This window comes from Pteronotus mesoamericanus, unplaced genomic scaffold, assembly GCF_021234165.1.
Source record: "Pteronotus mesoamericanus isolate MK-2021 breed Mesoamerican mustached bat unplaced genomic scaffold, CSHL_Meso_final scaffold_54, whole genome shotgun sequence".
Taxonomy (NCBI): Eukaryota; Metazoa; Chordata; class Mammalia; order Chiroptera; family Mormoopidae; genus Pteronotus; species Pteronotus mesoamericanus.
The window spans coordinates 66,547,879-66,563,499 of NW_026555321.1; the positions used below are offsets into that span (position 1 = coordinate 66,547,879).

A 15,621-nucleotide genomic window follows, 5' to 3' on the forward strand; every position below is an offset into this window, starting at 1 on the left:
GAAATGGGCCTGGGTTTGCAGGAATTCTCAAATGAGAGAGAGGAATCGCCTTTGCCTTAGCCCATGAGCTCAATTTTGTGACTATAGGACAATGGGACATATTTAATGTGTGTTGGTTGTGGACACCAAAGCCCAAAGAAACTACGTCTTCATCTGAGTCATGCAGTACACACCTGCCAGTGTAGAAAGTATCGTTTTTCTCTGAACCGTCACTCTGTTCTTGTGTTCCGGGGCTCATCCTGACTTATCCCCAGGTGGATGCACCATCTTCCCCAGCCTGTGTGTAGGACTCGGCAGCAACCAGTAGCAACTCGGCCTGCCCTTGACTGGAAAGAAAATGGGGACAGGAATGGAACAGGCAGACGAACATTCTTCATCCCACTCTCTGGGGTCTTCCATGGGATGCTGTCCGAAAACCACGGCCACCCAGACTGCACAGACACCTCCCCAGATGCTCAGCCTGAGTAGCGGACATCGACCAGGGCTGAGAGAAGCCACGGATTTGGCCAAAGAAAGGTTGAGAAAAGGGGTTTTTTAATTCTAGGTTCTCTGAAGGGATTGTAAGTGGGAAACAGTTTATTGCAAATCAGTGATCTGTCCATGAAATGCAGGAGATCCCATGGGAGGGAGATATGCAGCCCTTGCTCAGCCATCCCGTAAAGCCAGGTTGCTAGATACACACCGCTTCTTTAGAAACTAACACTTGGAATAAATGTTTTCTACGGTTTGGACAGTTATTTTAATTTACTCAAAACTTGCTGTGAAAAACTACCATGACTCAGGGAGAGCTTTGAAAGCAGAGGACACTTTTCTGCCTTCTGACATGGACCTCATTCTGATTTTGTGAGCACCGTGTTCTTCTCATGAGTCAGGAACACTTCTCTGCGCTGTCTAGTTATTTGCTTAGCCCTCATCACCAGCAGGCACTGTGTTACCCCGTTTCCTCAGTGAGAACCTCACACACAGCTCTGTGGCACAGGATTCGAACCTGGGACACCTGACTCCAGAATTCATGCTCGTCGTCACCGTGCCAAACAGCATCAGCCTCATTCATCCATTCAACAGTGAATAGGCACCTACTGTATGCCAGATACGCTGATATATGTGGAGCCTCAGGAGGATGAGCAGCAACACACTGCCCTAAAGAATGTCGTAAGGAGGCAATAGAGGTTAAAACGTTTACAGAAATGTATGAAGTAATTTAATAAAGTGAATTAAATAAAATGAATACCCTTCACAGAGAGTATGGAGGATCTAACACTCAGGAGTGAAGTGCTAATCCTAACCTTCAACGTACATCCAAAACTTGACTTCTCATCACTTCCAACACCCTACCCCCCAGCCACTGTCAGCGCTCATCTGGGTCATCGATGTTGAGGGATCCATTTAAGAAGTCACTGGGATTCCTCGAAGCCCCAGCGGCTTTCATCACATTAAGAATACAATGCAAAGCACTTCCCATGGGCGGCAAAGCCCTCTGTGACTACGCCTCTGCCCCCTCTTCTCCCACCACTCTCTCGCTGCTGCCCCTCGCCCCAGCCACTGGTCGCTGCCCTTCTCGGAGACACCAAGACACCCCATCCCTGGCCTTTGCTGCTTCCCACTGTGCACTCTTCCTGCCGTCTGGCATGTGTTCCCCCTCACCTCATCCAGGTCTCTGCTCAAATCACCTCTTCAGAGAGGCTCCCTCTAACCTTGGTTTAAAATACACCCCCTCCTCCATCACTTACCCTGCTTAAGGACACTCTCATACTGCTTAATTTTTCTTTCTGGGATTTATTACTATCTGGTACATTAAATATCTACTTATTTATGGGTTCCTTGTCTGCCTCTCCCAGTAGATGTAATTTTCATCAGGAGAGAGTCCATCAATGATTTGGTCATTATGCTATTAGGAGACCCTAGCAATGTGCCGACACATAGTAGACTCTCAATAAATTGTTGAATAGGTGGTTGGTTGGTTAAACAAATTGCTCTAAGAGGCCAAGGAGGTCTTCCCTGGAAGTGGACAGTTGTTTTTTTTTGTTTTTTTTTTTTTTTTTTTTTTTTTGAGTGTTGCAGGATGAGTAAGAATTTTCCAGGTAGACAAGAGAAAGGAAAAGCCTTCCAGACAGAGGGAACAGCATGTGCAAAATGGTTTAGTCTGACTGTTTTGCTGTCCTTTGCATTAGGCGTGTTGGGGACTCCGATTATAGTGATGGTGAAGAGGACTTCTATTACACGGAGATCAAGCTCAACACAGACTCAATGGCAGATGGACTGGGTAGCCTAGCCCTGGCTTCGCCCTCCCAGTCCCTTGCTTCGCCACCTACCTTCCCCATCCCGGATTCAAGCCGAACAGAAACCCCTTGTGCCAAAACTGAGACTAAACTGATGACGCCCTTGAGCCGCTCAGCCCCCACCACCCTCTACCTCGTGCATACCGACCACGCTTACCAGGTGATGTGCCAGGGATCCTGAGTGGCTCTTTGCCCCTGACCAGAAGCAGTCACATTCTCCCCTGGGAATAGAAAAGCAACATTACACATTGTAACCCAGTATCTGAGTTTGTTTCATTCTTTTTCTCCTTTTAAAGCCAAGATCTCACAGAGTGGACCCTCTGGGTTCTTGGACTCCCTGTGACTGACTGGATATCCCTTAGAGGCAGTTATGAGGATTACAATATTTAACAGTGTAAAGGCCTCAGAAAGATGCCTGACATATGCTATAAGTTAAATAAAGAGAAAAGAAAGGTGAGCACTGAAAGGCTTTGGTATAGTGACAGAATAGCCTTTTACCCCAAATCTGGGATTTTATGCCCTGCCTCTGAGTTGGCAAGCAACCCTCTCAGACTACAGTAATGGATGTTAGTGTTCCCCCAAGTCAGCATTGTCTCCATCCCCTGGAAACGTGGGAGACAGGTCAATTCTTGGGGCCACCCAGAATGCTCAACTACCTTATGTAGCCTAATGAAGAGAAACCTGCCCTGGCTGGTATAGCTCAGTGGATTGAGTGCCAGCCTGCAAACTAAAATGTCATTGGTTCAATTACTGGTCTGGGCACATACCTGGGTTGTGGGCCAGGTTTCCATTTGGGGACATACGAGAGGCAACCGGTTGATGTTTCTCTCACACATCCATGTTTCTCTCCCTCCTTTCTCCCCTTCCTCCCATCCCTCTAACAATAAGTAAATGCAATCTTTTAAAAAATAAAAATAAAAAAAGAAATCTCCTTTACATATACAGGCTGGGACAAAAGTAGATTTACAGTTGTTGATATAGCAAAGAACGCAATAATTAATAAATAAAAAGCTGTGTTTTGCATACTCACAACTGTAAAACTACTTTTGCCCTACCCTGTATTTGTACTTGTGTTTTCCCATGCCTCTACTTCATGCACACCAACCAGTGCTTACCAGGTGACATGTAAGGGACCCTGAGGACACTTTGTCCCTGACCATAAACAGTCATGTTCTGATCTATGAATAGAAAAACAACATTACACAATGCGTATAACCCAGTAGCTGAGTTCATTTCTTTCTTTTTCTCTTTTTAAAGCCAAGGAGGAAAAGTTAAATTGAATTGTTTTCATCAAAAAGTTCAATCAAATTGTTTCCATTACTCTCTTACTGTTAGGTATCTACTTTTTAGTCTGTCCAGTTTTTTCACTATCATTAGTAACTTCACTATGAATATCTCTGTGCCAGTAGCTTTTTCTTTTCTTTGAATTCATGGAAGAGTAATTACTGAGTCAGAGGCTAAAGCCTGAACAGTTATGGCTCCTAAGTTTTGCCAAAATACTTTTCAATGGTGCTAGAGACATAACTACTGTCATCAGCAACTATAGTTATCATTAGAAAAACTAAATCTGTAGAGGTAGAATTTGGCCACTAATTTAGTAGAACAATGGAATAGAGCTAATTATTAAATTAGATGGTACAATAAATATTATTCCTGAATCTTGTTATGTTAGTCAAAAGGAATTATTTATTCCTTTGTTCTTGTCAATGTTGCATTTAGGCCTAAAATCATGAGCTGGAACAAACTTAATAAAATTCTTTTTGTCTATAAAATGAGTTGCAACACACACTCGGTTATCTAGAAGGTGCTTCCTAAACCCTATATTCATAATATTGGGATTTCTCTGTTTATAGATATTATAAATGTTAGCATAGAAAACACATAAAAACAGAGACATGGAAACATGAGACAGACTGACAGCTGCCAGAAAGGAAGGGGAGGGAGGAGTGATGGAAAGAAGGGGGATTAGTGAAAGAACATGTATGAATGACCCGTGGACATGGGCAATGGTGTGGGGATGGACTGTGGGAGAGGGGGTGGGGCAGAGGAGGGCAAAGAGGGAAAAATTGGGACAACTGAAATAGAATAAACAAGAATAAAAAAATACTAAAAACAGAAGAGGAGAAAGAAAATTTATCCCTAATCCCAACAAGAAGGCCCCTTGGTTAATATTTTTTGTACATCTTTCAAGACTTTTCTATGTGTATATGTAATAAAAAGTTAAGGAATCACCTTGGCCAGGTAGCCCAGCTGGTTAGAGCATTGTCCAGAAACAGCATGGTTACAGGTTCAATCCCCAGTCAGGGCACATATAAGAATCAACCAATGAACGCATAAATAAGTGGAACCAACAAATTGATATTCCTCTCTCTCTCTAAAAATCAATTTCAAAAAATTAAGGAATCTATTTTAGCACTGTTTTTACTATGCTTTGTTTTCCCACTGAATTTATCGTGAATGTTTTTGTTTGCCAATGAGGATTCAACGACATCATTTGTAATGGCTCTGTGGGTATATCATGATTTATTTACACATTTCACTATTACTGGACATTTGTGTTTCCAGTTTTTATATATGTAATTTCTTTAGAATGAATTCTAAAAGAAGTGAATGAATTCATTTTTATATATTTTTATATATTCTTAGATTACCCTCCCAAAGTCATACCAATTTACACACCCACCATCACTATATAAAAGTTTATTTCCAAATTTGATAGTGAGGAATTATATCGCAAAGATGTCCTAGAATACAGAAATCAATGATCAAAAACCATCTCATTTTATACCTTAAATAGATTGCTTATATAAAAAGTTTATTTCTAGCTACTCTCTTTGACCATGTATAATCTCTTCCTAATAAGATAATTAGTCTAAAATACTAATACAGCTGATAATTTCTCAGGCCATACCTTGTTAATAACAGCTAAGGCTCAGGGGGAAAATTTTCTTTCATAACAATTTTCTCTGTTTTCTATGTAACAGGCCACACCCCCTGTGACCATTCCAGGATCGGCCAAGTTCGCCCCCAATGGCAGCAGCTTTAGCATCTCTTGGCAGTCTCCTCCAGTTACCTTCACAGGCATTCCAGTAAGTACAAGTACAAAAAGGCAGAGAACTGGTCAAAACCAAATATAAAATAAGAGAACAAATTGTAGACATGTAAGAAAAAGACAAACATCAGAACACTAGAAGTACCCTGTTTCTTTCATTGTATTTGCATAGTCCTCAGCAAGGTATGGCGTGGTTCAGACAGACCCAGCTACTCCATGAAAGATGTTTTGACTGGAATTTTAGGAAAGCAGAAGAACGTTTCAGCTGCTGATAAGGAATGTGTTAGAAATACATCAAGATTTTTTGTGTTGATTATACATTTGTATATTTTCAAAGCCTCTATAAAATTAATCTCTGAAGTCAGACCTTGAACATAAAAGAAAAAGGACCCTGTACATAAATAGCATTTATCATTATGAGTAACTTATAATATTTATGACTTTAAAATTATTGTTTGTGGGTATGTCATCTTGAAGTTTCAAAAAAATAAGATCACTTTTTTTCCCTCTAAAGCCTGAATAATCTATCCACACATAGGTCATTTGAAAATAAATGAGTACTAAAATATGCAATCTCAGGTTTAAGTAGTTTCTAAGAATTGATTTGACATATCTTTAAATGATTACTGTTTACTAAATCGCTATGAATTAACCCTATTCCTAACCATTTATTTTAAAATATATTGGGTCTTTTATCTGCCCTTCCATTCTAAATGATAGCTTTGCTGGATAGAGTAATCTCGACTGTAGGTCCTTACTTTTCATCACTTTGAATACTTCTTTCCAGTCCCTTCTTGCCTTCAAAGTTTCTTCTGAGGAGTCAGCTGACAGTCTTATGAGAACTCCTTTGTAGGTAACTCTCTGCTTTTCTCTTACTGCTTTTACGATGTTTTCTTTATCTTTAACCTTTGGCATTTTAAATATGATGTCTCTTGGTGTGGTCCTCTTTGGTTCCAACTTGTTTGGGACTCTCTGTGCTTCCTGGACCTGTATGTCCATTTCCTTTGTCAAATTAGGGAAGTTTTCTTTCATTATTTGTTCAAATAAGTTTTCAATTTCTTGCTCTTCCTCTTCTCCTACTGGAATCCCTGTGGTTCAGATATTGGTATATTTGGAGATTTCCCAGAGGCTTCTTATACTATCCTCATTTTTTTTAATTCTTTTTTCTTCTTGCTATTCTGGTTGAATGCTTATTTATTTCTTATGTTGCAAATTATTTATTTGAATCCCAGCTTCATCCCCTCCACTGTTGGTTCCCTGTAGATTTTTCTTTATAGCTTATCACGGAACATCCATAGACTCCTACACTATTGATGCTCAGGGCATTTATAACTCCTGATAAGATCCAGAAAGTAATATATCCAGTTAAGATGGAGGCATAGCAGAGACACTTTGCTTCCTCACACAGCCAAAAGAAGTATAACAACAAACTTAAAAACAACAACTAGAACTTCCAGAAAATAAAACTGCATGGAAGTCCAACCACCAGGGAGTTAAAGAAACATTCATCCAGAATGGTAGGAGGGGCAGAGATGGGGGCAGAGAGGCAAGGCAGCAGCTGGCAGACCAGGGTGGGGAATCCCACATTCGTGCGCAGATAACCTGGGAAGAACAGCAAGGGAGCGAGACAGACTGTGAAACCCAGAGTTCCACTGTGGGGAAACTGAAGATTCAAAACCCTTGGCTTTGAAAAAAATCTGTGAGGGTTGCAGCAACAGGAGTAACTCCAAGTCTCAGAGGAGAGTCTGTTGGAGAGGACCACGGGATCCTAAAACATACCCAAACCCACCCACCTGTGAACCAGCATCTGAAAGAGCACAATCTGCTTGTGGGCAGTGAGGAATATGACAGAAAGTGGGATGAAAGCTGAGTAAGTGGCACTGTTCCCTCTCTGACCCCTCCCCCACAGACAGTGTCACAACTCAGTGAAGAAGGTCGCCATGCCCTGGCAAATACCTGAGGCTCCGCCCCTTCCAACATCACACATACACTGAGACAAAGAAATATGACCCAAATGAAAGAACAGGTCAAAACTCCAGGAAAAAGAACTAAGCAACAAGGAGACAGATACCTTATCTGATGCAGAGTTTGAAACACTGCTAATCAGGATGCTCTCAGAAATGGTTGAGTATGGTTGCAAAATGAAGGAAGAAATGAAGGCTATGCAAAGTAAAATAAAGGAAAATATACAGGGAACCAACAGTGAAGGGAAGGAAACCAGGACACAAATCAACAATTTGGGGCAGAAGGAAGAAGTAAACATCCAACCAGAACAGAATGAAGAAACAAGAATTCAAAAAAATGAGGAGAGGTTTAGGAACCTCTGTGACAACTTTAAATGTTCCAACATCCCAATCATAGGGGTGCAGAAGGAGAAGAAATTGAAAACTTATTTGCAAAAGTAATGAAGAAGAACTTCCCCAGTATGGCAAAGGAAACAGACTTCCAGGAAGTCTAGGAAGCCCAGGGAATCCCAAAGAGGTTAGACCCAAGGAGGCACACACCAAGTCACATCATAATTAACATCACCCAAGATTAAAGATGAGGAGAGAATCTTAAAAGCAGCAAGAGGAAAAGAGAGAGTTGCCTACAAAGGAGTTCCCATAAGGCTGTCAGCTGGTTTCTCAAAAGAAACCTTGCAGGCAAGAAGGGGCTGGAAAGAAGTATTCAAAGTCATGAAAGGCAAGGACCTACATCCAAGATTACTCTATCCAGTAAAGCTATCATTTGGAATGGAAGGGCAGACAAAGTGCTTCCCAGATAAAGTAAAGTTAAAGGAGTTCCTCATCACCAAGCTCTTACTATATGAAATGTTAAAAGGACTTATCTAATAAATAGAGGATCAAAAACTATGAATGGTAAAATGACAACAAACTCACAACTATCAACAACTGAACCTAAAAAACAAACAAATAAATAAACAAAAACTAAGCAAACAACTAGAACACGAACAGAATCACAGAAATGGAGATCACATGGAGGGTTATCAGTGGGGAAGAGGAGGGGTGGGATGGGGGAACAAGGTACAAGGAATAAGAAACATATTTGGTATGTACAAAATAGACAGGGGAAGGTTAAGAATAGTATAGGAAACGGAGAAGGCAAAGAACTTGTGTGTACAACCAATGGACATGAACTAAGGGCCGGAGGTGGGGGGTGGATGCTGGAGGGTGGGAGAATGCAGGAAGGAGGGCAATAAAGGGGGGGAAAATGGGACAACTGTAATAACATAATCAATAAAATATACTTTAAAAATCTAGAAAGTGGCTTATGATAATGGATATTCATGTTATTTTCTCCTCACACCTCTTTCCCCAAGGACCTCAAAAAAGCTTCTTATTTTCAACCCCTGGCAACTCCCAGAGGTTTCCAGCAAATACTAAGATCTCCCACATAGCTGATAATCATGAAAGTGGATCAATCAATTCTGCTGCTCTCTACCAAGGAATAGTAATTAAATCCCTAGAGGACTAGCCAACAATAAAAAGCATTGTGCTGGCAGCAGTTTGGGAATTTGTGGTTTCCAGGAAAGACTGCTGGAATTTGATGTTTAAACAATATTGTGGATCTGGAGTAATCATGGAAGTTTCCTGCTTCATGGAATAGTGATCACCGCTGGTTGCTCTGAAAGCCTGAGAATGCAGTAAAGGACATGTGAATAGATAGGGGAAGAAAACAACTTAGATACTAGGTATTAGTGTTGTTTCTGGCCAGAACAGTGATCTGCTGAGGTGGATGTCAGAAGTTAGCAATCAGTCCTTTTGGTGACTTCTGTTTTTGTTAGACATAAAAAGACCCAGAGTGGTTCTCAGGGTCACATTTGCAACAATCCTTCTAACCTAGCTACAATTACAGAATTATGGAGACCTGCTATTCTTGTCTTTGACTTGAGAAGAATTTTCAAGAGCTTACCTCATATAAAAGCAAGCATAGCACGTAGGTGGAACGGCCCAGTTCAGGCTTCTTTTCAGATGGAATTTCCCCCCTATGTTTTATTAATTAAACCATTTCCTTTTGAAGTATAGAAAAATCACTCTGAGTGGTATGTCCTCCAAAGTCCCTCAATGTCTTAAACAGTAGGATACCAGCCAGGTACTTTCCATTGTTTGTTTTCCAACAGTGAAATTTTAAAACCCTGCTGTGGACACTGTGTGTTTTTCTGTCCTCATCTCAATGTCCCAGGTGTTCTCCGAGAGTCCCAATTTTGCTGTATTGGTTCAGGGACACTCTAGACTAGAGCTTTGACAGAAAGTATACAGAGTGGGTGGGTTAACTGGGTCTCTCATTAAAATCCTATATGAACTTCCAATTCTTTCACCAGAGAATTCTAAATTACCTGGTTGTGTGATCTGGTTCAGCCAACACTAGACTGTTAGCAATCAAGCTTGCCATTCTTATTTGAAAATAAAGATGAGGGCAGAGGGCGCTATTTTGCAAGACTTCTGTCTTAGTCTAGATGAGAAAATGAGAAGGCTTACCACCAAAAAATTTTCTTCATCTGCTATGCTCTTTATCGATGCTTAACAAAAAAGGTGGGTGTTTGCTGTCTGCCTCCTTCTACGGGGCTGGATCTCACAAGGGCGCAGCCCACAGGCACAGGACTGTCACACATCCACAGAGGGCACCAGCCACTGTCCCTGTTTTAGCAGGAGTGCTATCCCACCCCAGAAGAATGGGAGCCAAGTTGAATGTAAGAACATATGAATTCCTGCCTTCTAAATGAATGAAACATGGTTTTCAGACAAAGACTCTCAACATTTTAAATTATAGTGAATTAGTGTTAATGAGAGCCTCAACTATGTTCATGCTCAACAGTAAAGCAGATGGCATTTTGTAAAATGCCCTTTAAGAATATATTTCTGTATGGATGATTCTGGAGAACATTGTGCTAAATGAAATAAGCCAATCAGAGAAAGACAAATACCATATGATTTCACTCACATGGGGAATCAAATGAACAAACTGAAATAACAAGCAAACAGAGACAGATTCATAGATAGAGAGGAGGCTGACAGCTAAGGGAAGTTAGGGGGTGGAGGAATTGACCAAAAAGAAAAAAGGACTCATGGATATGGACAACAGTGTGGTGACTGGAAGAGAGTTGGGGTGTATAAAGAGACTAAATGATAATGGAAAAAATACAATAAAAAAAAATAAAGTGCATAGAAGACAAAAAAAATTTTTAAGAATCTAAAAAAAAAAATACTTTTCAGTTTGTACTCCAGAACAAACACCCTGAGGTTGTGGGCCCCACTTAAGGTTTGCTTCCCTCTTTGAGAACCTTTGAGACCTGGAAGAGGGGCTGCTTTTGTAAGCCTCCTGGAGAGTGCAAATAACCTCATTCTGAGAAATCTCAAGGTCTGCAAGATTTTATTTATTTATTTGCCAATGCTGAACTCCCTGGACGATGGGCTTTAATAAGTTCCCTGGGTAAGGCCTTCTTCAGGAGGTGTGGAATATGAATGCCAATTTCCATATTTACAAATGTCACTTGGAGTTGTGTCTTTTCTAGCCCAAGGTTGTGGACATAGGGGTGGGGAGAGGACCTTCATTAATTACAACTTTCTTTGACCTATTTCTCCCAAATGACCATCTTTTCTTTAATTATCTCCATTCCTTTCTATGTTTTCATGACATGTCAGTCTGCTCATCCTGCATTAACAGAGTCCAATAGACTGGGGCTTACATAAGTGATATTAATGTTCTCATAGTTCTGGAAGCTAGCAGTCCCAGATCAAGGTTCTGGCCGATTCATTCCTGGGGAGGGCCTTTTTCTGGCATGCAGAGGGCACCTTCTCTCTATCCCCTCACATGGTCTTTTCTCTTGAAGTGTCTGGGAGGAAATGGAGAGCCCTCTGGTGTCTCTTCTTAAAAGGACACTAATCCTAGTGGATCAGAACCTCATCCTTTGGGCTTCATTTATCCTTAATTACTTCCTTAAAGACTCCATCTCCAAATACAACAACACTGAAAAATTGGGCTTTAACTCGTGGATTTGGGTAAACACAGACATTCAGTCCATAAAAGGCTCCGTGCAAGCCAGTAGGAATGGACTGGCCTGCTGTCCCAGTGTCAGCCCAGGAGGCTTCAGGCCATGAGGGTCTCCCAACCTAAAATAGTCATGCTTGCTTATTAGTGGTTTAGCTGCGTTTTTTTATCACCTAGAGGGAGAATTCAAAGTAGAATGTTGTAAGAGGTTAAAACCGAGACAAAGGTCTTTTGTTTTCTTTATTCCATTTGAGAGGTAGAAAATCACAAAGAAAAGGAATTTCTGCAACCTATTACAGGAAGACACAACAACCATATTGCTGATCGGGTGTGAGGCTCAGTCACAGATTCCAATTCTGACGTGTACATTGTGACCTCTTAACAGTCACAGGGCCTCTCTTAAGCAGTTCCCTCAACTCCAGCACTTACTAAAGCCACTGTGCTGAGCACAGCCTGGCACTGACATTGTGGAGCATGCACCATCATGGCACCTGTGACATGTCTCATTGCTATAACACAACGGTCAGAGAACGTGATCCTCCCTATGTGGGAGTGACTCATGCGTATGACATGCATCTCCTCCATGTGCAGGAGAAATCAGCCCGACATTTGCAGAGTATAATTTAGAGTGCTTTAAATGCTTCTGAAGTTACACCTAATTAGTAGACAAATTATGGGCCTATCACACAATAATTTTATTTATTTAGAAATAATACCATATAGTACTCTCCAAGCACATTATATACTTTATAAAACATGCCCCAAAAGAGAACTTAGAAACAGTTAAGATTTAGAATAAATAAAAATTGAAAAGTGGAGACTGTTGGGCGAAATAGACAAAAGAATGATTTGCTGGGCTTTATTTTAGGGCACACATTGTTCTCATCAATTGAAGAGGAGAAATAGCTGGGCATTTTCACTCCAAACTGAGTCCCAAGGCCAGCTGATATGAGACAGCAGTGAGCAAATCCCAGGTCTACCAGTGACTCACTGTGGCCTTGGCAACTGAACTTCTCCATTTCCTCACCTATAAAATGAAATGATAACTATACCTATCCTAGGATTATGGTGAAAATTAAGTGAGGTAACATGTGGGAGGTAATTCATTGAACAAGATCCCAGGAAATTACTGCTGCTTTTAATTCTGGGACACTGCACAGGCCACTTTTCTGCTCAAAGCCTAAATTATCCTACCTGCAAAATGCAAGGAGCAGCACTTCTACTTTGCAGAGTTTTGTGAGGATTAAAAGAGATCACAAATAATGTAGTAGCCTGTCTTTCACATTTTCAAGTGCTGGATAAAAGTTAGCTCCCTGTGCCAGTCACCTGGACTTCCCACCCTCAGTCCCAACTAAAATAAGAAGCTAAAACACCACAGTCATCTTGCCATTAAGTCTCAAGGACAGCTCAAGAGCTGGATTGTATGGCTTCTCTCCCATGCCTGAGCCACACATGACATGTGGTGAGTCCTTGCTTCTGCTGCGTCCTGTGGACAACAGGACTGGACTCAGAGCATGTGGGCCCTCAGCACCATGGCTGAGAAAGCCATTAGCAGGAATAGACTGCAGAGAAGGGTTATTCCAGCAGAAGGTCATGTTCCTCAAACTATGTTCTTGGGATTTTCAAATACCCCTTCCTCTCACCTCCCCTAAACCTATAGTTTTAACCTGTTTTCCCATTTCAGTAAGTGATCCCAGCATCCCTCCAGCTGCTCAGTCCAGAAATGAGGATTCACCCTTGACCTCTCGATTCCTCCCAGATTCATCTAATGATGTGGTGGTGGGGGGTTTGTTTGTTTTGTCCCATATCCCATCCATAGCAAGTCCCAGAGTGTGCCCCTAATGGACATGGGTCCATTAACGCCACAGCTATACCCTAATCTAAATCACTAGTATGTTTCCTCCAAAAACACTGCATAAGCTCTCAACCAGCCTTGGGGCTCTTCTCCAGCTATCTCCAAACCATTCTCCAAGGAGCCAAAAGAGATCTTTTCAAAACATTAATCAGAAGTCAGACTTTCTTAAAACTCTCCAGTGGCTTCCCCAGCCCTTAGAATAAAATTCAAATTCCTTATCATAATGACAGGGCACTACATGGATCTAACAACTCCTGCTCTCCAACCCTCTGGCCCCATACAGTGTCTTCTCACCCCATTGGCACTCTGCACCCATGGTCCTTTGTCACTGCTGTCCTTTCTCTGGAGTTCCCTGGAGGTAAAAGGTAGTCTCCATGAGAGGCCTTCTCTCACCACCCTGAATAAATAAATGTTCTGTCCTTTGATCAAGCTGCCTGTTACCCTATTTTATTGTGTTTGGTGTTCATTGACTATCTTCCCACTAGAATGTATACTCCATGAGGGCAGACAATTCATTTCATTCTGGGCTATATCCTCACAACTTAGAACAGTATCTGGTGCGTAGTCAGTGCTCAATAAATATCCATTGAATAAAGAGCATCCTCTAATTTCATATCACCCCACACAAAAGGGGGGGCAGCAATTTTGCAGAATTTAGAACCTTCCACAATATCCTGAGCTGATGAAAATAATGCCATGTCTCCTAAACTTTTTCAATTCTCTGACTAAATAGGAAAGTGTTCTTGGGATTCTAAAAGTTCTACAGTTATTTTTTTAATTTTTCTATTGTCCTGACAACTGAAAACAATTCAGATGAATATATTCTAGAACATTCTAGATCACAGCTAAGCACAGTTATAGAATTCATTCCCTCTGGTTTGCTATTATCCATCCTGGTGGGGATAGGGTGGGGTTCTGCTCCTGGAAGAACCTACATATCTACTCACATCAAATGCATCCACTACATCCAACTTTAGCGAAAATAAAGACCAGTGGTTTTTTACTTTACAGAATAATTCAGAGTCATAGCAACAATGGTTTAAAATGTTAGGGGATTTTGTTACTTGTTTAATCTTTTTTAAAATTAATGTTTGGGGAAATAACACAGATGTACATACACTTCTTCCCATTGAAAGAAAATAGATTAACTAGCCCCTCAACTAGAGAAAATGAGTTCTCTAAGTTTGCCCTCGGAATGTCCCTGTGACCATTAATGGGTAATGGCATTTCTAGGGCTGTGTTGGCTTCTGGATGATTATGTTTTAAAATGACTGTCTGCCTCTCTGTAACACAAAGATTATATATTTACTTGAAGCATTTATCTTTTGTTATAAAAATTAGTTTTTGGCAGCTTTTGAGAATTCCAGTATCTGGGAAGATATTTAGTGTTATGAGAGCAGGTGATGCCAAGAGACTAAGTGATCATCATCCCAGGGAATGGAGAACAGAAGGGGCCCTGCTATTGTTACAACTGGAGGCAGAGGTGTAAAGGGGTAGAGCTCAGGATAGCCCCACCCTGCCATTACAGGGTCCATGATGTTGGGCAAGTTATTTAACCTCTCTGTGCCTTGGTTTCCTTATCTTTAAAATGGGAACAATAGCGGTACTTATCACATAGGGTAGTTTTGAAAATTAAAGCTTGTCAGTGAAGCTAGCACACAGTGATACTCAGTAAGTATTAAGTGGGTGACATTTGTTCTTGATTTGCTCAGGCTCTTGGTTTCTTCCCCTTATTCCTTTTGGAACCCAGAAGGGGTTTGTTGCTATGTGGGTATCTTGTGCAAGAAGCCATTTATTTAGTGGCTGTGAATAACAAAGCGAACAAAAGGCCAAAGGCCACATGACTTGCCCACCGACTAGCTGCACAATTTTAGAAAGCTCTCTTAACCTCTCTAGCTTTTTTCCTTCTTTAAAAGAGAAATCACGATGCTTGGAATAGGAATATCCTTAAAGGTTTAAAACATTATTCAAATGAAAATATATTACTATGGGCAAACTGGAATGCACACATGGGAAGTCATGAAGATTTGTAAGGTATTCATTGCTGATGTGTCTTTTCTGTTGGAGATGCATTTAAATTCTGCTGTGAGCATCACCCCATCCATTTTAACACATAGTCTCTGTGAAGGAAACACATTACATCCACCTCTAATGGTGAAGGACCACTGCCCACATCACAAAGCTAAATAAAGGTTTGGTACAGAGAACATGCCCCATCAACTTTGTTTTCCGTGTCCTCACCAGGTGTCACCAACACATCACCATCCTGGGGGCACAGGAGAGCAGAGACAGCACAGTCACACGGTCTTGTCCTCCCCGCCCAGGGGGATGGTCAGCCTAAGGTATGAAACTCCTCGTCTCAAGAGAATTAACTGAAACATAGAACAGCAAGAAAAAGAGAAACCAGAGACACGACCTTCCATAAAATTTCCCTATAATGGATGAGA

General features: G+C 41.2%; 1 protein-coding gene across 2 annotated transcripts in view; it reads left to right on the forward strand.

Annotated features, from left to right (window-relative positions):
* Positions 1 to 15,621, forward strand: part of ZNF704 (zinc finger protein 704) — a 159,878-nt gene that overhangs the window by 131,420 nt on the left and 12,837 nt on the right. The window contains exons 6-8 of one of the 2 annotated variants that reach the window (XM_054595172.1): positions 2,172 to 2,439; positions 5,264 to 5,368; positions 15,419 to 15,516. In XM_054595172.1, the coding sequence (XP_054451147.1) occupies positions 2,172 to 2,439; positions 5,264 to 5,368; positions 15,419 to 15,516 (471 nt within the window). The remainder of the gene's footprint in view (positions 1 to 2,171; positions 2,440 to 5,263; positions 5,369 to 15,418; positions 15,517 to 15,621) is intronic. The other variant, XM_054595171.1, reaches the window with a different exon arrangement.